This window comes from Symphodus melops (genome assembly GCF_947650265.1).
Source record: "Symphodus melops genome assembly, chromosome: 5".
Classification (NCBI taxonomy): Eukaryota; Metazoa; Chordata; class Actinopteri; order Labriformes; family Labridae; genus Symphodus; species Symphodus melops.
In genome coordinates, this window is record NC_136695.1 from 28,333,188 (window position 1) to 28,356,502 (window position 23,315).

Sequence of the window (23,315 nt, forward strand, 5' to 3'; positions counted from 1 at the left end):
ATTTTTTTATTTTCATATTTATAAATTATTTTTACAGTTTATGGGTTACATTAGTAATTTCCCTGGAAAGGGAGCTAGTCCTCGCATTTGATTGGTCCGTTGCGCCGTGACGTAGCGGATTGTCAGTTCCAGTCATACGATCTGTCATCATCATCGTTCGTACAATGCGAAAAGGGAAGTTGAAAGAAGTGGGAGAGGGACATCACGGAGCCTTATGAAACCTAGCTGACTGGATATCCGACACATTGTGAAGTGCTGCTGCTGTTTGCCTGGCGAGACACTCGCACCCACAACACCACAGCTTCCTCCTTTTTTAGTAGGTGAGTGGCTAACATTAGCGGCTACCTTTAGAGGGCTCCTCCCGATGCTAACGACAGCTAGCCGATACTGGAAGGGGCCGAGCTAGTTAGCGCAGTAAATTGACGTTGAACAGCTGGTGAATCTCGCATCAGAGGTCACGTATCAACCATTAATACGCGTACAGTAACACGCCACATTAATCACAGCGAACATTTGCGACTCTATTTAGTCAACTGTAATAATAACGTTGAACAAATTAACGTTAATGTTGCTAAGGCTAGCGAGCTAGCTGTCATTAGCTGTACACACCCAAAACTGCATCATTTGTGTTTTTGGTATTCTCTAAACGTCATACAATAAAAGTCAAATTTAGTGTTTAGGAGTTTTGACATATATGATACCACCCAGTTAAACACTGAAGTAACAAACAATGTGTTTTTAATCGTATATAAGACAGGATGATTTGTTTTGGTGTAGACGTTTTGAACAGCTACGTTGCTAACACTAGCTGCCATTACTCTGCTAATTCTTGCTAGTCAACATCAACAACAAACATATAACAGGTTATTTGTGGTTGACTGTGTGTCGTAACGTGATTTTAGTCAAGTTAAGCGACATTACTCTCGGGCCTGAATGCTCCTGTTCTTGTTTTAGCTGTGAATGTGAAGGTTACAGAAGAAGCTGTTGTTGTTGTTATTCACCTCGTAGAGTCACATGGAGGTAAGATTAAAACAAAATAAAATTATTCATTTAATCTTTTAAAGATGAATTCACATAGTTGACTCTTTGATCTTCTTTATGTCAGAGCAGAGATTTACACCTCCACACCAGTCGGTCTACTTTTTCTCTTTTCTCAGGTCAGAAAGTTAAAAGAGTTCAACTTTAAGGTCTCTCTCTCTCTCTCTCTCTCTCTCTCTCTCTCTCTCTCTCTCTCTCTCTGTATGTTTTAGTCATACATCTCCCCCTTATCACAATCAGTTTTATAGTCCAGGTATGTTTAACACACAAGGAAGTTAAATTCAGTAGACTGTGCTCTCTTTGTACATATTAAATATTAACAATTAACTTAAATTATAAACAAGTAATTGAAGACTGATATGTACAAGACTAAATGAGATAATAGTGCAGTGAGTGAGTATTGCAAAAGGACGAAGAAGTAAACATGAGGGAGTTATCTTTACAGTATTTACATAATAGAGTGTGTCGAGGATCATTTGAATTAAATTCACACTGACAGTTCACAGCAGCAGGTCTGACACTCTGTGTCTGTTCAGCGTTCATCACAGTGTCAGTGTGGGGGAAGAAATTGTTCTTATGACGGCTTGTTTTGGCATACAGTGATCTGTAACGCCTGCCGGAGGGGAGGAGCTTGAACAGTTAGTGTCAAGGGTGTGAGGGGTCTGCAGTGATGCTACCTGCCCCCTTGTTTCCTGACCCTGGACCAGTATAAGTCCTGGACACAGTGGGGCTGCTAATTTGAAACTCTGTTGACTCAGTTTGACATTAAACGTCAGTAACCTGTTCTCTATTGTTATTTCATTATCTTTTGATAATAACGCTTTGATTATTAATAAATATCACCACAACAACAGCATTAAAATCCTGAATATCCCCCCATAAGCTAGAATTCATGCAATTATTGTGACAAATACATAAAATACTTGAGTTTGAAGATGTCGTTATACCTGCTGCTAGACAAAGAACCACAAAGAGAATAATTAACCTTCATTTCTAGAGCTCTTTCTAAAAACAAGTTGCTTTACAATGACAGCAACACAAATGTAAAAACAGGCTGGCCATAGGTAAACAAGGTAAGAATAAACATAAACAGCCACTATAAAATCTAGAAGAAGAATGTTAAAAAGACAAACAAGTCTTTTGAAGGACATTTAAACGGGTCACAATTTCAAATCAACTCAAATCAGTGTTTCAGTGTTGTTGTTTTTTTAAGAAAGGACTTAAAAGGACTGATTCGGCTGATCTGATCTCCTCGGGCGGGTCGTTCCACAGGGTTGGAGCCCTATCCCCTTTAGTTTTTAGTTAACGGAGGAATATACAGATTTCCCTTCAGACTCTTCAGTCAGTAAGCTTCTTGATGTTGATGCATAAATAATAGGTCAACAATCACCTGCACATCTCAACAGGGCTTTTCTTCTTTTTATATAAACACTTATGTAAAGCTAATAAAAATAAATAAATGAAAGAAAGTTTAATTGATCTGTATGAAAAATGTTTTAGGCTCCGGATCCTCAAAAGGAAATACTTCTGCTGCCTTAAATATTAAGCATACACTTAGTCTGCTATCATGATCTTAAGGTGAATAGATTATGAAACCTCAGTTGAAACTTTCCTGATTTATTTTGCAGATTACTTAATATTAAAGTCTGTACAGCACGATTTGTCTTTTGTGTGTGTGTGTGTGTGTGTGTGTGTGTGTGTGTGTGTGTGTGTGTGTGTGTGTGTGTGTGTGTGTGTGTGTGTGTGTGTGTGTGTGTGTGTGTGTGTGTGTGTGTGTGTGTGTGTGTGTGTGTGTGTGTGTGTGTGTGTGTGTGTGTGTCCTGCGACAACCTCTGACCTTGTGCTGCTCTTTTCCCCCTCCTGCTCAGGTATTTTCTGCAGTTTTCCAAAGTACGTCAGTGCGCACAGTAAGAGACCAGACAGCGTGACATGGCAAGTAGAGGCGGAGCTACACGACCCAATGGGCCGAACGCAGGCAACAAGATCTGCCAGTTCAAACTTGTGCTTTTAGGAGAGTCGGCCGTGGGGAAGTCGAGTCTCGTTCTTCGTTTCGTCAAGGGGCAGTTTCATGAATTCCAAGAGAGCACAATTGGAGGTATGGATTTGTAAAGGCATTATTATTATTATTATTATTATTATTATTATTATTATTACTGATGTACCTGTATTTACCTGCTTGTCACAGAGAGAAGGCTAATGGATCACATACTTAAAATAAACGTTTAATATGCAGCTCATGATCAAAGATGTACAACAAATACCTGTGGCATGAGTCATGACTCCTGGAGAGTGAAGAGAACACAAGACATGGCGATGCAATCAGCATTTGTTATGTCAAAATGAAAAGAAGTGTTACTAACAGCGGAGGACATGAGTAACAAAATTCTTCAAGGCTGCCAAACAATACACGCTCAGATAAGACTTAGAACAATACACAGAGCTGTGGGAATAATTCGGGAAGTTCCTGAACATCTTTCTTTTAATTCCAGGTATGTCCATGAGCTAACCTGAGGTCAGAGCAGTCCGTTCCCATCCACAGGATCTTATACTCATGTTGCTTTGGCAACAAACTCTTCTCACTGGATTTGTCATATTAGAATCTAATTCCTTTCATTCTTTTGCGTTGCTATTTTCAGACTCAACTCAGGCCAAAATAAAAACACCAGCAGACTTTAAAAGTCCCAGACAGCACTTTCCACACAAAGGAAAACATGTTCTCATTGGAGGATTCGTCACTAAGTGGTACAAAGGGAGATTAAAAGGTGTTGACATTAGAGGTGGGAATCTTTGGGTGTCCCACGATTCGATTGAGAATCTATTTTTGATTCAGGATTCAAAGTCTGTCTTTGAGTTAGTACGAACATCAGGATCTCCTCCAGTCGTCTGCGAGACGGGCTGAATTTTCTCGCTGCTCCATTTGGTGTTTACTGAGTCATAGAGCTAGCCTTAGCATTTAGCAGGGAGCGACTTTAGCAGTTTTTTGAGTCTATGAATCTATTTCAAATCTCAGAGGATAAGAATCTAAATTTTTACATGAATCGCCCTCATGTGTATTACTCCATTTATTCACCAGTAAAATAACAGTTAATTCGACTTTCATGGTAATAAACTAGCAGTTCTGTGTCACCAGCAGAGGGCGCTGTGCAAGCATCCTCACTCTGCAGAGTGTCGAGCACGTACATGCTCAGAATCTGTATCTCTCCATCTGTGACGATACCGACCGTTATATCGGCATCAAATTAATTGTTCTTCTCCCCAATATCGATATCTGTATCGGACAAAAAAATCCCATATCAGTCGGGACCTGAAAAGGACAACACACAGACCTATCAATCAGTCAGTCCCATCCTAGATCTCTATTCTGATGGTAACACACAGAAGCTCAGTTAGCACCTCTCCATGTAACAAATATAAACCTTTATGTCCCTCCGCTCTGAGTCAGGGAGCAAACCTTCAACCTCAGTCAGGATATCTCTCCAGACTCTGACCGTCTTTTTTCTGGCTGTTAATAAAATCCTGCAGTGAAAGGTGAGCTGCTGCAGTGTTGACCAGGTGATTCCTGTCAGTCAGGACACATCACAGGAGTATTGTTTCACTCACAGCTGAACCAGGTGAACAGTGACTTGAAACACCGTCGTTCCCTAAAAGAGCAAACTAAAGTTGCACTGGGTGGTTTCCAGGTGTGGATGTGTGTGACTCATCGCTGCCAGCGAGGCTTACCGCAGTAAATAGAAAACATGTTAGAGTGTTAATCCCGTCATACGCAACGCTTCAGCACTCAACCAGAGTCTGGATCTTCTGTCTGGAACAGGTTGGATCATACGAGCGTTTCCAAATGTGTAATAAGTGAACCACGTAATCCGCCTCTCTGCGATTGTGTTTCCGACTCTTTACCTCCACAGTCCAACGTTTGGTGCCGTTCAGGAGCGGCGTGCTCGTTTGTCATTGGCTTCTCTGCTTTGTGCCCCTGCAGCTGCCTTCCTGACTCAGACGGTATGTTTGGACGACACAACAGTCAAGTTTGAAATCTGGGACACAGCTGGTCAGGAGCGCTACCACAGTCTGGCTCCCATGTACTACAGAGGCGCCCAGGCAGCCATCGTGGTGTACGATATAACAAATGAGGTGAGCCAGGTGCCAAGTTCTCCGTCATGCAATTTCTCTTATCAGCACTGCTGTCGCTTAACCAGAGCTGGAACAGCACTGAACAGGTTTGCATGAAGTTTGCAGAAAAGGCAATATAAGTGTTGTAACAGTTACTGAGTTTGCATGATCTCTCTTTAACATGTCAGAGACCTGTGTACTTGAAGCCCGGCTCACCATTCCTCCTTCCCGACAATCGCAGGGGTCGTCTGACTTGTATACAATCAGGGAGAAGTCGTACAGTGTGAGCCGGGTCTTACTCGTGCTAAATGTTCTTCAGTTCATCGTAGGACAAGTCGAGCTGACCTCCACAGGCCGGAGGCGCTTTACGTCTCACAGACTGTGAAGCAGATTCTGAATGAACGGATGTCCGCGGAAGCTACAAGCCGAGCCCACGTGGATTAACGTTGTCTTTGAATGCTCGAGGCCTCTCTTGAAACATCCAAATGCATCATTATGTTTTCATGACAGGAACCTTTTTATAGATTCTTAACTGACTAAAAGTGAAGTCATCGTGTCATCTGCTGCTACGTCATCAGCCTGTCTTTAGAGCGAGTCTAGGCAGACATGATGAGAAGACTCCTGTTTGTCCATCACATGAATCTTGTTTTTATTTGCACTAACTGAGTCCCCCCTCCTCCTCCTCCTCCTCCTCCTCCTCCTCCCTCTTGTGTTTGCCAGGAGTCATTTGTGCGGGCGAAGAACTGGGTTAAAGAGCTGCAGAGACAAGCCAGTCCAAACATTGTAATAGCTCTGGCTGGGAACAAGGCTGATCTGGCAAACAAGAGAGCGCTGGACTTCCAGGTTTGTCTTCTTTAAGTCCTCTCTAATGAACCGGGAACAGTCGCAGACTCTTTTAGAAATAGACCAAAGAAGTGAAGTCGTATACGCTGGGAGAGGGAGACGATCCTGCAGCCTCCATCCCGTCTTGTTCTTTGTGCACGCCCGCTCTGCGTCCTCTGCGTGTGGCTTGTTGTTTGTTAAAGTATGAGGTCATCTGTTTATGACCGCCTGACGTTGCTTTCACTTTCACAGGATGCACAGTCATACGCAGACGACAACAGCTTGCTTTTTATGGAAACGTCAGCAAAGACCTCTATGAACGTGAACGAGATCTTCATGGCCATCGGTACGTGTCTCTTAAACCGTTTTCACTTTCTTTTATGTATTTATTATGCACATCTCTTCTTTTAAAGTTATATTTTCTGAAGAGCGTCGGGAAATGGAAATGTTGTGAGGGTAGAATGGGGGGGATGATATGCAATAATGGGCAAAGGTCAGATTTGAACGCACGCTCGCTGCAACGAGGACTATAACCTCTGGATGTGGGCTGCACGACTTTTCTGAAATGTGTTTTATTTTGAAAATTGACCAGATCACACACATCCTGTGGCATCTGCCCATCAGGATTCTGAGCAGTAAAAATGTTTAACGGTGTGGATTTTTTGCAGCCAGCAGGAGTAAACGCACCTTTTATGTCATCTCTGATGTTGTCTGTTTTTTTTTTTGTGCTTTTTTTGTCATTGCAGCAAAGAAGCTTCCCAAGAACGAGCCTCAGGCAGCCGGAGCCGGCAGCGGGCGGAACCGAGGAGTGGACCTGACAGAGACGGCTCAGCCCAGCAGCCGTTCCTGCTGCAGTAACTAACCCGGCTCTTCCTGCTCCTCCTCAACACACACACACACACACACACACACACACACACATATACATACACATACACACCCTCCTCCCCCCTATCTGAACATCTGGACTTCGGGCTCCCTGGCTTCCTGACGTCAGACCTCACTCCCCTGGAATAGCATAAAGACTTTGTATAGCTGCATTTCTAATACCTTTTTTTTTTTTTTTTTTTTTTTTTTTTTTTGGTGTGTTCTGTTTTTTCTGTTTTTTTTTTTGTTTTTTTTAACTTTTTTTAAGAAGTGTAAATCAGTATAATGGATGCATGTATCACTACAGCGCCTAAAAAAAACAACACATTTTTATTTCTTCTTCAGTTTAAAAACTAATCTCTCCCCCCCCCCCTAAGGAAAGACGAGTGAGAGATACACCTGTGAGAACGTGTGAGTGCAGTGTGTGTGTGTGTGTGTGTGTGACTTTTTCAAAGAATGATCTGCGGATGAGAAGGTGTGGTCCTCATTAGTTGCTTCACAGGGTCGACTGTCCTGTGACACCGAACGTGTGTGCAGGTTGAGTCGCGCTCACAATCACAAGAAAACCAAATTGTCACCGTCTTGAGACGTCAGATTTTTCTGACTGTTGTGCGAGCCGAGAGTCGCTTCTTCGACACATCTGTTACACGAGAAGAGAAGACGGCGTCGCCCGAGGCGTCTGATGGAAAGCGCTGGAGAGAGAGAAGAAAAAAAAATGGAACTGTGTGAAAACAAACAAGGACTGAAAAAATAAATCTTTGTTGAAGACGAAAAATCTCAATACACATCTGGCTTCCCGTTATGTGCAAACATCTGTACGTTATGTTACACAGCAGAGGGCTGGAAAGCACGCAGCAGAATCATCAGAGACGCTGAGAGAGGACGTGAACAGGGTGTCGGCTGATTTTCTTTACATGTAAAGGTCAAAGTGTTCCTGTTACGTCGTGGTATCATAAAGTCCGTCACAGAAGCCTCCAGAGGTCAAAAATCGCGAGGAAAAAAAGAAAAGAAAAAAAGGCGAACCTGAAAACTGTAAACATTCGAGTCCTCGCGTTGAGCTCGTCCTTGTAAGATTTGTTTCTGTTCAGGCCAGTAGTCGGACTGCATCAATGTGGGCGAGCACGGGGAGGGGGCGGGGCTTGTTTTTAGAACGGCACACGACACAAAACAGAAAATTGGACTAGTTCCCATCGTCACAAAAAAACAAACAAAAAAAAACAAACTCTAATGTTGTTATAGGGGTGCAATGTCGTCTTCTTCCTCTTTTGGTACAGCTTGCAGAGCTCAGCTGGAAAATGATTTAGAGATTCTGAACAATTGTACAGTTCAACATAGGTCTGCTTGTTTTATTTTGATCTCCATCCTCGTCACAAACTGGTCAGGTGTTAAGCAGTGGTGGTCTCTTTGTTTTTCTTCTTTTCCTTTTTGTTATTTTTTTTTTTTTTTTTTAGGTCTATGTAGTGTTATTAACAGAATCCCTCTCTGGTGTCTTGTTACTTTGCTCAGAAATGGTCCATGGTCATGTTTGAAAGCAACTTTTATTGCATTGCACAGTGTTGATCATGTTTGAATTAATGACTGCCCTTCGATTTTATACGGACGGACTGTATTGGACTCTGCTAACCTCGGCCTATAAGCAGGTAGCATCATTAACCTTCCCCGGCGGTCTCTCTTACAGCTCAATGAATTTTAATGATGTAAAAACAGCATTACTAGTGATGGGCTGATCAGTTTTGAGTGTCTGAATACAACTTAATAAATTCAATAAAGAGCTCTCTTGTATCTCTTTTTGTGCTCGGTGTCAGTGGCTTCACATGCGAGGGTTTTTTTTTTTTTTTATCTGCTCATCATATTCCAAGAATCCGTTTCTTTATTGAGACCAAATGTCCTGTTTGAGGTTTTTTTTTTTATTTGGGACAGACTCATCAGGCACATCTATAAAATCTGAGCAGATCTGAGAGTCGATGTTCTCACAGTACTCAAAAGAAAAAACTCATAGCAAGAGTTTCATTAAGAAGATTAACCCTTCACACACTGCAGTGACTAGATGCATGACTTCTGACTGGTTTCACATCAGCTGCTTCAGTGGATCTCATTGGCTGCCACCTACTGGCCAGCTGTAGTAAGTGTTATAAAATTAACACAACTCAGAAATACATATCTATTGATTTGCTTTCATTTACCCGAGGTTGAATAAATGAAGGTAGCAGCCGCAGTAGGTCAGCTCAGACTTCCCTCTTCCAGCTCCTCCTGAAGGAATCTGAGGCGTTCCCAGGCCAGACCGGATGTATAATCCCACCAGAGAACTCTGGGTCTCCTCCCAGGTGGCCGTGCTGGGAAAATCTTCAAAGGGAAGCGTCCTAATCAGATGTCCGAACTACCTCATCTGGCTCCTCTCAAAGCGAAGGAGGCGGGGCTCTGCTTCGAAACTCCCCTCACACATACTGTATCAGAATCACAATTCTTTCATCGTCATCGATCCTCTTTCAGAAGGACAACGAAATTAAAAATATTAGCTGTCATCGTGTGCACTTAGAGTGTGTCAGCCCTCAAGGGGGGGGCCTCATAGAGACCAGGGCCTCCAAGCGGTTTCCTGTTGACAAGCAGCGCCTCTGTCCATATACAAGCAACCAAAAGTTTCAATTAGAACATCGGGACATTCGATAGTCACTTTTATTTACTTGGTCAGTGATAATAAAGCAGAGATGAATCTATTCTGATTTTTAAAGGGAACAGATGAAAAATCTTCTTTTACAGGGACATTTATTAAGTGTCTACCGACCCATAAAATGTGAAATAAACTCATCCAGTCCTTAGTTTGTGGACTGCATGAGTCTTACAACACAGAGAAAAGTCACTTTTCAGTCACAGAAGAGAACTCCTCTTCAGCTTCATCTGGAGCTACAGCCACGAGGGTTTATATTATATTTGTATTTAGGATCCAACTGTCGACTAAATAAAAAGCGTTTTGATTCAATGTCGTCTCTGTCGAGGTCGAATATTTATGATTCATGTCCTCTTTCCGCCTTTTCTCCAACTTCTTCGCTGTGTTCTTCTCCCCACATTTAAGAAAAAAATAAAATAAATAAAAAACACACAGCTCGTCCTCAAAGTCCTGACCAGACGAGTCCTCTCCTCTGGCCTGATCACATTTGGCTGAGGCTCAAATCCCCCCTGCAGTAAAGAACATCCACTCTTGACATTAATGGGCCCTTACAACCTCATTACCCGGCCTGTTCATCCAGCACCACCCACACATCACGAGAGGACAAAGAGAGAGAGAAAGAGCAGTGGAGAGGCGGCAGCGCTGATCGATAAGTGATTAAGCTCAGATCTATAAAGTGGAGCAGACCTCCAGAAGCCTTGATGATGTCCCGTAACCACAGACAGCATGAAAGAAGAAGACGCAGCCTCAGCGGGGTTTAAAGGGAAGTAAAAAGAGGAAGAGCCATTTTAGCCTGTCTTCTTTCTAACAGCCAGCAGGGGGCGACATTGATGGATGTAAAAGGAACTGCAACTGTGAGAAGATTATGTGTATATTTCTCCTCTGAATGATTAACACAGAGAACATTTTCTGAAGATGTGAATGGTATAAATAGGTTTTTTAAAGTGTTCTTTATTTATGTTATGACTTGGAAAAAAACTTCATTTTTCCCATTAACAAATAAAACAAGCATAAAATTGCCTCGGACAAAATAACAAACTTGAGGATTCAAACATACTTTTTTTTTTTTTAATTCATCCTTTAACGTAAGACAGAAAATCTCTCTTCTAACGTGAATTTGAAAGCAGGACTTCTTCTCCTCCTGAGACTGATTTAAGAAGCACAAACATGTGACCTTTGACCTTGACTGGTAAAGACAGGTGACCCTCAGGAGGCGGTGGAGAATAAAAGAGTGTGAATGCTGCACATGTTCTTCCAGCTTCCCAAACCAAAAATGACTTCTCTTATAGGGAAAATCTTTGCAAACAAGTTTACTGAACACAGTACAGTAACCAAGGTGATTCTGCAAACATTTATCAGACGCTTTGATCCAAAGAGACGAAAATCAGAGAGTACATAAAAAAAAACAAGGAAGTATCTAGAGAGGACGAGACGACGCCAGGAAGAGCAAACAAACAGCTTTCAGTCTGATCAGATGGAAGATGGAGGTTCAGCTCTTCTTCTTCAGATTTGATTTCTCTGCAGAAAACAAAACACAAAAAAAATGTACCTTCTGGAGCTACGGAAACTCAGGAGGTACAGAAGCCACAAAATGCAAAAAAAAATTAAAAAAAAGTTATTCCCAAAGGAAACATAAAGTTGTTAATAACAGAACATACACAAAACTCATTAAGATCAATTTTACAAAGACTTCACAGAAATAAATAATAAATTATAATCAAATATTTATAAGAAACTGTACTCAAAAGAAAGACACACAGGTGCTGACAGGAAGTCATTTATTCAACACATCGTCAACGACCATATCGACAGCTGTTCCTGACAGATGTTTGTTGGTATTGATTAAGCAGCCTGTTTTTTCTGCTGCTCGAAAGTGTCTCAAAAAACCTGGAAATGGAAGTTTAATTTCACAAACAGCGAGAAACAAGAACCTTCAGCTTTAAGTGCTGAGTCTATTTTTATTATTATAATTTTGCGTCTGGTGTCAAATCTGTTTACGGCTCCTTCAAAGAGTCACAAAGAGAAGTGAGTGGAAAGGTGTCAGAGAGCAGCAGGAATGAGACTCCGTCATTGTTTCAACTCGCACGCTTTCAGACGGTCTTACTTTAAAAGCATCTTTGTGAGACGGAGAGAGAGAGAGAGAGCTTTAGAGAGGAGTTACGTTTCCACCTCTGCACTCTTTTGTTTGCTGCATGACGCCGGCGTGCTTGTCAGATTTTCAATTTGAGACGTTTCAGATGCTTGTCAAACATCCAACGAGCTCCAGATTGAAGCGTATCCAAGTTATTTCGATCAAAGGGAAACATCGATAAGAAGAAAAAAAAACCCTCAGGATGGCCTTTTTTTGTAAAAAAGAATTTCGTTGTTGTCAACTGCTTGTTTGAAGATATTAAAGTCTGTTAAAGCGACTTTAGCTCTTTGACGACCTTTGCACAGTTTCCCTGGCAACGACATCACATTTTGAACAGTGCAGGATGTGACTGTCTGCAGCCTGACAGCGAGCAGAGTTTAGTCAGAGCTGAAAAGTTTCTCTTCACATTTTTAACACAAAGCTTTGAACATGAAGTGTTTGAAAGTTTGCACGTTGAAAACTGCACCAAAGTTTGACATACAAAAGGAGAAATATGTAACTCTGACTGGACGCCCACACAGGTCACCATGTGGTGGACACTGTAGCTTCAGTGTTTAGCCAGCTCTGCATGTGGTGGACACTGTAGCTTCAGTGTTTAGCCAGCTCTGCATGTGGTGGACACTGTAGCTTCAGTGTTTAGCCAGCTCTGCATGTGGTGGACACTGTAGCTTCAGTGTTTAGCCAGCTCTGCATGGGTCTGTAAAGCTTTCTGCGTTCTAACCTCTCTCCATGTTTCAAAAGCATCTCCAACATTGATCCTAGTTTGAGCAGCTTTCTGCTGCTGGAGCTTATTAGAAACATGCAGAGGCTTTTTAGCTCGGGTACAATCACTTCTATCTGAAGCAGTTCCACTGCCCGCTTCCATCGCTGTAACACCTGTTCACCTGATAACTGCTCTCATATCTGGCAAACCCAGGGGCGTCCAAAACGGGCCATGTGGGGGGGTATTCAAATCGCCTACCTCCAGTCATTGAGGTGCCAGAAGCCTAATGGTGCATGCACCTCATGTATAGAGGTTCAAGTCCTCCAAACAGGTGACACAGGCTCGATTCCAACTTGGTACTCCTTCCTTCCCCACTCTCTCTCTTTCTCTCTCTCTCTCTCTCTCTCTCTCTCTCTCTCGCCTCGATTTCTGACTCTATCTCCTTTTCTCTCTCTAAATAAAGGCATAACAAGTCTCTGAAAAATACTCCCAGGCCAGTGAGTTTTGCATTTAAGTGGATTTCTATTGATAATTTGTTGTCATTCAAAATACACTTATTTGTTTTTATTGCATGCATTCAGACTGCTAAACCACCCATTCACACACCAGGCTAAACCAGAAACTTCACTGCAAAGTGTGTTGTCTTTGACTTCTTTGAACGATGACGAGTACCCTTATAAACTCTGATCAGAAAAAAAGGTTCAAAACTGCACTTCCCCTGGTGTCCATGTGGGGGCAGCAGTGCACCATATCTTTGTGTTGAATAGTCCCAGCAGTCCAAACATCTTTGGGGGTAAAACAAAAAAAAAGGCTCTGTTTGAAAAATGTGCCAGAAAAAACGGACGTATTTGCACATAAAATCTATCTCTACTTTTCAGAACTAATCAGCTTCATCAGCAACATGTGCAGGGCTGCATAAGAAAATGTGTTTGCAGCATGTGTTGTTGCTCTTAACAATCGAAACAAACACCATCATTTGCTAATTGATCCCAACACTGTCAGGTTTTAGTATTTGCGAGTCGTTGCAGCCCTGATCAAGCATGGCGTGCACAGAGTGGAAAGAGAGAAAATATGCAGAACAAGTCCAGTTGGTGCGACGCCCGAAGCAAAACCATCCAATGAGTCACTGACTGTGTTTACACGGGCAATAATGTGATTGTTCTCTCTGCTAGTTTTGCAGAAACTTTGGTTTTGTAAGTGATCATTAGTGGTTGCTTTACACTGCACTTATCACATATCACTTAAACTAAACACTGTGTGAGTTTGTTTGTGCCGTCAGAAACATAAAACCATAAGTGACTGAGACGACTTCTTTAATATCCCCGTCGAAAAAACAGAAATGGAAATAAAGTGAAATCGGTTGTTTTTTAAGACATTCATGAAGTTGTGTTTGAATTCTTTGTGAACATGTGGGGTGTGCTTATCTTTCTTTGCTTTTATTGGGGAGGACAGCTGAAGAGAGACAGGACATGTTGGGAGGAGAGAGAGTGTGTGTGTGTGTGTGTGTGTGTGTGTGTGTGCGTGTGTGTGTGTGTGTGGGGGGGGGGGGGGGTGCAACAAAGGGCGGAGGTCAGATTTGAACCCACTGCTGCTGCAACAACGACCACAGAACCGCTACGTCATAAAACACTTTTTATTTTCTTTTACATACTTTATTCGTCCCTGAGGGAAATGTGGTTTCCTGTCTCATACTGAGCGACATGTTTCTCACAACTGGAGCTGTGAACATGCGAGATGTCAATTCAGTTCAATTCAAAAAACTTTATTTGTCCCCGGGGGGGGGGAATGACAGTGCAGCTATACTAACACATTTAACCAAAGATAAAGTGTCAATAAAAAAATACAGTTTCAAGATGAATGTACAAAGTCAAGGTGGTGCTGCTAAACAGGAAGCGAGCCAGTGCCTCACTCAAGGGCACCTCGGCAGTACTCAGGAAATTAGCTGGCACACATTGTTGTCGTCAAGACCGCACAAACCGAGACGGCGACATTTAGGGATCGAGGGCGTGTCACTTACTTAAACCGTAAACACAGCGGGAAGGTTTTCATTCCACAGTAAAAACGTGGAGAAGTCGCCCCTCAGTGGTGGTCTTCGTTTAAAATCCGGAGTCCGCCCAGTCTGAGACCGAGCTCCTCCCCAGCTACCAGACCAACCTCCAGATTTTGGTCCGCACCAGTGCTTGAACCGGCGACCCTCCAGCGACCCTTAAAATATTACTGCAGTACGAATGTGCACGTGTGTGTTGGTTGTTTTATCACTGAATGTGTCTTTCGATAAAACGCCATCATGCTTCAAAAAAGATTCTGACGCACGTAACAAAATGGTGCAACCTCATCGTATTTCAATCAAAGTGACTTCTTCTTCTTCTTCTTCTTCTTCTTTTTCTTCTTCGTTGAAATTGGTCTTCATATAACGGGGCTCGAGGTGCTCTTTGTCTGTCACATGACTCGTGTTTGTCAAGGTCCGAAGTGTTCCTTGAACATTGTTTGTGTTCGACGGCTCGGCTCCGACCTCATCGCTCCAAACAGATTTATTCACACTCACAAGAACAAGTCGTTCTGTTGAACAGTCTGATTAGAAGTCTGTATATTTACCTTGTCAAACTTTCACATTGTACAAAGAATACCTGATCGGATGTGAGAGATTCTTTCTGTGAAAATAAGTCGATATTTTAAATAGATAACGACCCCCCCCTCTTTTTTCCATCTTCTTCTGTCAGTTAGCAGAAATGCCGGCAGACAGGTGACATCACCGCGCTGTTTGTCTGCCGCCGTTTGATCCGTCAGGGTGAACACAAGGTCAGACCTCCTGAAAGTCACGCCGGCAGCCCGCTGTGATCTCCACAGCCGGCGGCATGCGTCACCTGTCCTGCCTGTCACCGGTAACCCTGGGACGTCTCCACGGTGACAGCCTCATTATAGTGATAACTCTGCAGGCTCCAAACATTTCCGTTATGGTCCTCGTGATGTTATGGTGTGCGCTGTTCCAGTGATGACCGGGGGCTGCAGGGGGGGGGGGGGTTACTTTTTCAAACTTTTAACTCCTGCAGGCTGCAAGATCTTTTATCCACGTGGAGCTATACGACCTGCGGGCCAAAAGACGGCGAGAGGAAACGACGGCGGCTTCAGCTCATAAGCTCCTGTGGTTTGTCACCATGTGGCTGATGTTTATCTAAGACAGCCGGCTCGCCAGCGTCTCACGCCGCCACAGTCTTACAGCGTGATGTATGCATGCTCACAGGAAAGTTTGAAAATAGAGATAGATATTGAACTTAAAGATACCTTTGTGATCCTTTCACACAACACTATCAATCAATCAATCTTTGATTTGTTTAGGGTCGATTTATAACGAGTGCTGTCTCAAGACCTTCCAAGCACGAGCACACGAACAGGCGCTACATGTGCACAGATCCTGCAGCGCTTCTGACTGTCTCGAACATAGTCACAAACTTCTTGTCTTTAGAACGAAAGATTTTCATTTTGTGTTCTGTGGTGCGTTTAGGTCATCGTTACATGTTTTTACAGGTCGCTGCCACCGCCTGCTAAATGGATCTATTTGCGTTTGGCTGGATTGAATGTGTCCACCTGTTATTGCAGATACAAACAGGATCTAATGACGAGTGTGACAGCGAGCATTCTCATTTCACTGAATATGAAGAAGAGCGCAGAAATTTCATTTGACTGTGTCATTAAATCGGTTCCATATTTCAGCTTTTTAATTATATTTCTGAGTCGTCTCAGCCCTGGTGACAATATTAGCCCTCCGGAAACACCATGACCTGAATGACTGAGAATCTGATGAGCTGAAGCTCTTTGTAAGGGACCGACTGAATATTACATTTTATTTAATATAGATAAACACAAATCCTGCTTTATTATTAACTTTTGAAATTTGTTATTCAAAGATGAATTCTGCATTTGTTAGGCCCTAACAAATAGTCTGAAAATAGTCCCTAACAGTTAGGGACTATTTTCAGTTGTGGATGAATACACTCACATAATTTGTGAGTGTGTTTGCAACCTGGATGGTCTTTAAGTTAACTGCATTGTCATGGTCATACATAGACGTGACCTTTGCCCTGTTTTATTGCACCAAAGCTGTGTAACTTCAGTCTTGTGTTAAATCCACACTGAACCCAAAGTTATAAGTTTGAGCTCCGCTGTTTTTCTTATAAGTCATTAAAAATTATCTAACTAATCTGAAACTTTGCTCAGACCTGCACACGTTCTCCCATCAGGGGAAAACATTTTTAAAATCCCGTCTTGTCAACATTCATTTCTTCTCCCTGCTCCACTTTTCAGAAAATGTGTCGCTCAAACAGGCCGTTTGGAGATTTCCCCTTCATGACATCACAAAGGGCAGTAGCCCCTCCCCCCAGGTGGGTGACACTCCCACAGCTAGGTGTTTGTTCTGCCCTCTGAGTCTGCCTTCTCACCGTAAACAATAGGACATGGAGCCAGAAAGCAGCGAGTACACCCGAGCCCTTCCAGAGAGGGGGCGTGGTCAGACACAGCTCATTTACATATTTAAAGCTACAGACACGGAAACAGCCTGTTCTGAGCAGGGCTGAAATAGAGGGGTTTATAGACATGCTAAAAATTGTGTGTGTGTGTGTGTTGGGGCGTTCATCGTTTAAGTGCAGTTTGGACACTCCAATAGGAAACAATCAGGCGGCTTTTGTGACTGGCGCTCGCTTGCTTCGTGTGCCGTTAGGACAAGCTGTTACGCTCAACCTCATGTTTGAACTTAGCTGGAACAACAAACCGGGTACTGAAGCTTAATCGTTTGGATCACTGATGTGGCACAAAGACGTAAGTGCTGTTTTAGTTTGTGAAGCACTTTGTAACCTAAAAGTGCTCTTTAAATAAAATTTACACACAGATCATGAACATTTGTCAGATTTGGCTTTTCATCCTCTGGCACTTCTTCACTTGAAATGATCTCATTGTGAATGTAAGATCCATTTATTCAGCCTATCTGTCTAACGCAACATGCGCCTTTTCAAAGCACATTTCATCCAAAGTGGCACAAGTACGATAAATGAACATAGATTGTCAGCGTCCGTGGCCTTAGAGGGAATAAAAGATGAACTCTTGAGAGCTTTAAAGCAGCTCTCCACCGTCTAAAAACTGACTAAAATAACCTCAATAAGCCTGAGCAGAAGATAAAATCACCCTCTAAGCTGAGCTTTTTTTTTCTCTCCCTCTGCAGAGCTCCAGGACGGTTATATTAACAGATTGTGATCTTCCAGCCGCCATCACCTTGCACAGCAGCAGTGCATCTTTCATCCAGTCCATCCAGGTACTTTCCGTCCATATGGCTCAAATTAAATGCACCAATATCATCTCCTGGACTGCTTATTTGGTTACTTGAGGTGAAATGGAGCAGTGTGAGTTTTTTTAACGCCCTCATACAGGCTGATGTTCGAGTCGGTCATTGTAAGAGAAGCTCTCCTTTTACTGGCTCCCTGTCCTTGAAATTTATAGCTCCTCTCAAATCTGTTCACACTCCAGCGCTCATGGCCGGACGCTGGGACACGTTCGCCGTGTGTGTTTATGGCACCGCGTCGTTCGTCAGGGTCAAAGTGTCCGTCTCACTTGACTGACATCTGTTTGAGCCGATAATTAATGGCTCGGTAATTGATGCGTTTTTCATGTTGGTGAGGACATTTCGGAGAGGTCAGGTCAGTCCGTAATGCATGCTAATGCTAACGGGAGGTCACCGAACAACGTCTGCAGGAGAGAAATTCTTCACGCTGCCAGGCGAGGAGGAAGTGATGGATATGAAAGAAACGCGTATCATCCTCCTCTTCAACCCGTGTAAATACGTCTCAGAGCTCCACAAAACAAGCGTGTGAACTGTCTTGTTCGAAATCTACTCTGATCCTGTATTTGATCAAGTCGAGTCCAAAGTCATCAAATTTGTCCACACCTCTGAAATAAACACACACACACCGTCTCTCTCTCTCTCTCTCTCTGAAGCCTGATTGGATTCTGCTCTCTTGTTTTTGCAGCGTCTTATCTCTCCGCAGGAGTCTGGAGTGATTGTAATTTAAACGGGAGTTTCTGTTATGTTGCACGGAGCCGCCGAGGTGCGCTCGGTGAGGTCCTCGCACGCCCGCAATCTTCGCTCTCGCTCCCCAACTCTCTCCTGCACGCTGCAATATTAGGACTGAATAAAAAACAGGTTGGAAATATACTACTTGGGCGTCCATAAATATACTGAGGGGGGGAGTATGTGTGGGGAAACACTTACTGACTTGTTTAAAAAATACATTTATTTGCTTTTCAGAAGAAATATGACACCCCTTTAGATTCAGTCTGTTTCATTTTGGCCTCAGGCTAAAGCTAGCAACTACTTTCATGCAATTTTTTTTCTTCAAAGTTCAACAGACGAGATGAATTTAAAAGCTCCAGAGGTTGTGTCACAGGCAGATTTAGAGGCTAACTGTTTCATTATGTTTCCAGGCTATGTGCTAAGCTAAGCTAACCAGCTGCAGACTTTGAATAGACGGCCATGATTGTGGTGATTATCTTCTCTTGTTTAACTGAGAAATATTTAATGGACCGAAAAGAAAATCTGTTTTAGTGAGATCAGTAATTAAATTGAGAGATTATTTTCCGCGTCGGCTGCTAACTGTGAGTCACAACAACGGGGAGAAGGCTGTCTATATTCATGAGTGCTGCGGTAACACAGCTGTCAGACAAGTCCTCGAGATCTTTTTGTGGGTTGCACTCCTACTGTTCGTGCAGCCGTGTTCTTAGCAGAATCCAGAGATTTTCAAGAGCTAAACACAGACGTGTGTCTGACAGTGAGACACTTCACTGTGCTCTGTTATTAAACTCCATCACACCGAGGCAGAGATCAGTCCCTGCTGGGTTTCAGCCTTGTTCCTTTTCAAAAACAGTTTGGGTAAAGGGAGTCATGACGCTTCAAATCCTATTTAAATCCACAGACATATCTGTTTAGAGGCCAGCATGCAGTACATAGTATAAAAAAATTAAAGTGATTATATTATTTAACTTTCCCCCAGAGAAGATTAAGTTATTTCCTTCCAGCTGAAGCCCTCAGAAAAGCTTCAGGGAAAATAAAGGTTCACCTCAGCTGCCGTTCTGGAAATTTAAGGATGGCTAAGCTAGCAGTGACGTGGAGTTGAACTAGAGTGCACATGAGCCGGTCACACACATGCACTGCCCTTCGAAAAAATGTCGAAGCTGCACACGCTAAAGGTCACATATTCTACAAAATACACTTCACTGTGTTTCTCCCATAGTCTGTCTACAAACCCCCCAAAGGATGAGAAAAGTCCATCATCTCCGTCTTCTGCCTGCTCCACTTTTCAGAAAATGTGTGCTCAAACAGGCCGGTTTGGAGATTTTCCCTTCATGACATCACAAAGGGCAGTAGCCCCTCCCCCAGGTGGGTGACACTCCCACAGCTAGGTGTTTGTTCTGCCCTCTGAGTCTGCCTTCTCACCGTAAACAATAGGACATGGAGCGAGAAAGCACCGAGTACACCCGAGCCCTTCCAGAGAGGGGGCGTGGTCAGACACAGCTCATTTACATATTTAAAGCTACAGACACAGAAACAGGCTGTTCTGAGCAGGGCTGAAATAGAGGGGTTTATAGACATGATCAAATACAGGATCAGAGTGGATTTACAACAACACACTTCACACACATGTTTTGAAAAGCTCTTAGACTTATTTACAGGAGGAGGAGGATGTGTGACCTTTAAGTGAACCCTTGTCCGACAAAGTTTTTCACTCTTAAACCTCATAAGCAACTGTTCGTCTAGATCATTTTGATTATCTAAAGTGTTCAAAACATTAAGATTATTCCTGCAAACTGCACAAAAATGATCTCTTTTCTCTCCATAAATCTGCACCCTAATGCTGCTTCATACATTTTTCTAAAATGATTGGACGTGTGGGTGAGTGTGGATAAGTAGATTTGTAGGTGTGCATGTTTTATACATTCCTCTCTGAGTACACTGTAGGTGCTTAAAGTGTCTCATATAAGTCTTCAACCTTTTGCTCCAAAACTATTTTAAGGCTTTCTGTGAGTCACTTGAAAAAATTGCCAAGTTTAAAGCAACCGGTGAGGAAACCTTTCAGTGACTCTTCTTCTGCATGCCTCCCCTCTCGTTAAACCTTTATCTTTCATTACGGCAGTCTAAAAGCCCTCTGTAAAAACCCACAGGACACTAAATCCAGGGCACTTTTAATGCAGGTGTTCTGCCAAACTCACAAGCGACACCATGTTTCAAATAGATGGCTGCCCGCGAGCGAGGCTTTTTGTTAACCGTGAACGTCCGGATGAAGTAAAAACGTCAGAGCCTTAATGGACTGGAATGTTAATTGAGGCATTTATCACCATGTCGAATCAAAAGCTTTTACACGGACATGGTAAGAGGGGCTGCCTGGACCGGCCTGGACCTGCCCCGGCCCCCGCCAAGACTCCTGAGGGCATCGTCAGTGCAGCTCATGTCGAGTATCTGTTTCAACATCCTGCCTGAGTGCCGCAGCCTTCAGGGGGTTTCTCCTCTCCACTCCCGCTGCAAATGAAAAAATGAAAAACAACTCAATATGACTAATGAAAAGGGAAGAACTTCTCTCTTGTTACAGTGACAGAGAGGCACGAGATGATGAATCTGACAGGAACTTGGCTCACACAGAATCAAACAGAGCCAAGCAGGTAGCCTTCACATAAATCACTGCACTGTAGAGAAGAGATCAACGGTGGGGTGCAGAAATGAAGACCACATGGAGGTGAATCTACAGCATCTGGAAACTTCCATCCACCAGCCTTTTAAATATGTGATGTAGAGTCCTGTAAACAAAACAGCAAGCATACGAAATACGTTTGAATTGTTCCCCAAAAAATCCCATATCGGTCGGGGGCCTCGCTCGCACGCGTGGATCGTAGGTGCCTCGTTCATACAGTCACTCCTCCCTCCCCACTCGCTCCAGGTATGTTATCCTGCTGCGTTCTTACATCAGCTCAGTCGGACTTGCTGTGGAGAAAAAAAAATACTTCCAGGAGAAACTGAGTTCACATGCACATAAAGCTCTTCTGGCAAATATCACATTTTCTGCAAGTGTGAGAGCACTTTAAGTTGACCTAAACCTAATGTTCAGGACGACGCTGCGCTGTCAATCAACATTTGAGTCTTTAGAAGGAATCTTATGAGACCCAAAAATGAAATCGAGCGAGTTATGAATGGTTTGTTTTCACTCAGCTCTTAGTGGAGACCCTGACCGTTCATACCATAAAAGCTTTTTTTTTTTTTTTAACTATTCAGAGCCAGATATTCACGAGGCTTTAAGGGGTCAGTGCCATTATAAAAAATCCTGCTGTAAACCTGTTGAACAATTAGCTCACTTTTTCACAGAGTGTTGGGAATGCCGTGTATCCCTTTGGTGGAGTCAAAAATCTCTGGCCAAGTATTTCGAAAACAGATGTCTACACGCTCTCTCGATGTTACCGCCTGCTTGTGAGTTCACTTCAGGGCTCACGAGGCCGCTGACAGCCATAAATAACCGTGTCAGACCTTTTGGTGTTTTTTCGTTTCTAAAGGTTAACGTCGTTCTTTTTGTACGTCAGTGTATATTAATGTATCTAAGACAAGGCTTTCTTTATCACAGGCGCTGAACATGCCACATAATTATGAGTCCAGATCCGTGACAACAGGCCGGCTGGAAAAGAATCCTTTCTACATCTCGGCTCGTAATGAGCTGTGTGTTTTTGCTTACGGCTTCATCAGGCCTGCGCGTAATGACACACAGGTTTTGCCCATTAAAAACTAATGAAATGAAAAAGATTGTTTTGCAGGGGTGCAGTGTTCCCGGCTTCTTAAGCTATGAATGTGATAATAATGAGGCTTTTTTTTTTTCTTCTTCTTCTTCTAAAGTTCAGCGGCACGTCTGGACCCGCACGCTCGTTCACTTAATACCTGCATGGTCACATCTGCCAATTAAAACGGGAGGATTGTCTTCATCTCTGCTTTCTGCCCGTCATGTCGGATGAAGACACTTTGTAATGTTGTCTTTGGGAGGGTTAATGTTGTTTTGCTCTGACCAATCAGATATCCTTTTCCCTTCACTTGCTTGGAACAGTTAAGGTTTTTTTTTAGTTGATTAAATAAACAAGACGATTTAAAAGTCGTTATCTCCGTTAACTTGAACCTCCGCAGCATCTGAGGCTCTTTTTGTGCTCACGTTTAGAAAGGTTGTACATGTTTCTATTGATGCTGTCGTGCTCGTTCAGTCATTTCAATCAGTAAAGGTTTACAATTATTCAATTAGCAGTAAAAGTAAAAGATAAATGCCTTCTGGAAAGCCACAGCTCGTTACGGAGTACGGCTGTGTTTGGATGAATTTCTATGAATTTGTTCAATGTTGTACCTTTGTGAATGTAGCTCTTAAAACTGTATCTAAGAGTAACAGATTCTAGGTTTGAGCAACAGGGAACCATATCTGGTGGAAATATCTCACAGCAGCAGAGTCAGACTATATCGGGACGGGCGCCAACCGTCTGAGTAGGTTTGACATTTACGAGTCAAGGCGATGTCTTCTTCGAGCCTTGTAAAGATTTATTTAGAATAGTAACGAAGAAAGTTTGTTCAAAGGAGAAGCTTTATCAGCGAGCAGTTGTCAATGATTGTGTTCTCTTGTGCTGATATCTGACCTCGGCTGAAATAAACACTAAAGATAGTCCACAGTCTGTTCTGTGATTTCTTCATTAAATGTATACTTTAGAAACAGAAACCTGGACATGACCTTTCAGTCGGGAGTTTCTATAGACTGAACCCTCCTGGTCATTTAGTGGATATCTTTTAAGTCCGCCTCAGTAAATTGAACATTTCAGGATGGATGCTAACTTCCTGGTTGTGTGCAGTATTTCAGGTAATGTTTAATTAAAGGGGACAAAATCCACTTTTACAGTGTTTTTAAATATTTATTTGAGTAACCTGAGTGTCTATT

The 23,315-nt window shown here is 42.8% G+C and overlaps 1 protein-coding gene across 2 annotated transcripts; it reads left to right on the forward strand.

The window, feature by feature from the left end:
* Positions 1 to 115: 115 nt before the first annotated feature.
* On the forward strand, positions 116 to 8,613 carry rab5ab (RAB5A, member RAS oncogene family, b). Of its 2 annotated transcripts, none has more exons than XM_079344211.1 (6): positions 116 to 320; positions 2,907 to 3,133; positions 5,012 to 5,163; positions 5,863 to 5,985; positions 6,217 to 6,310; positions 6,711 to 8,613. In XM_079344211.1, the coding sequence occupies exons 2-6, from the start codon at positions 2,968 to 2,970 to the stop codon at positions 6,824 to 6,826; spliced, it is 651 nt and encodes a 216-aa protein (XP_079200337.1). In that variant the 5' UTR covers positions 116 to 320; positions 2,907 to 2,967; the 3' UTR covers positions 6,827 to 8,613. The 2 variants fall into 2 exon arrangements, with proteins under 2 accessions (XP_079200337.1, XP_079200338.1); XM_079344212.1 differs by having other exon boundaries at positions 116 to 316.
* The last annotated feature ends 14,702 nt before the right edge of the window (positions 8,614 to 23,315 follow it).

What these genes read in the sequence shown, in the direction of transcription:
- rab5ab (XM_079344211.1), top strand. Translation starts at nt 2,968, where the DNA reads ATGGCAAGTAGAGGCGGAGCTACACGACCCAATGGGCCGAACGCAGGC. An exon ending in CCAAGAGAGCACAATTGGAG is followed by an intron (nt 3,134 to 5,011) that starts GTATGGATTTGT and finishes GTGCCCCTGCAG; the next exon opens with CTGCCTTCCTGACTCAGACG. An exon ending in CGAGATCTTCATGGCCATCG is followed by an intron (nt 6,311 to 6,710) that starts GTACGTGTCTCT and finishes TTGTCATTGCAG; the next exon opens with CAAAGAAGCTTCCCAAGAAC.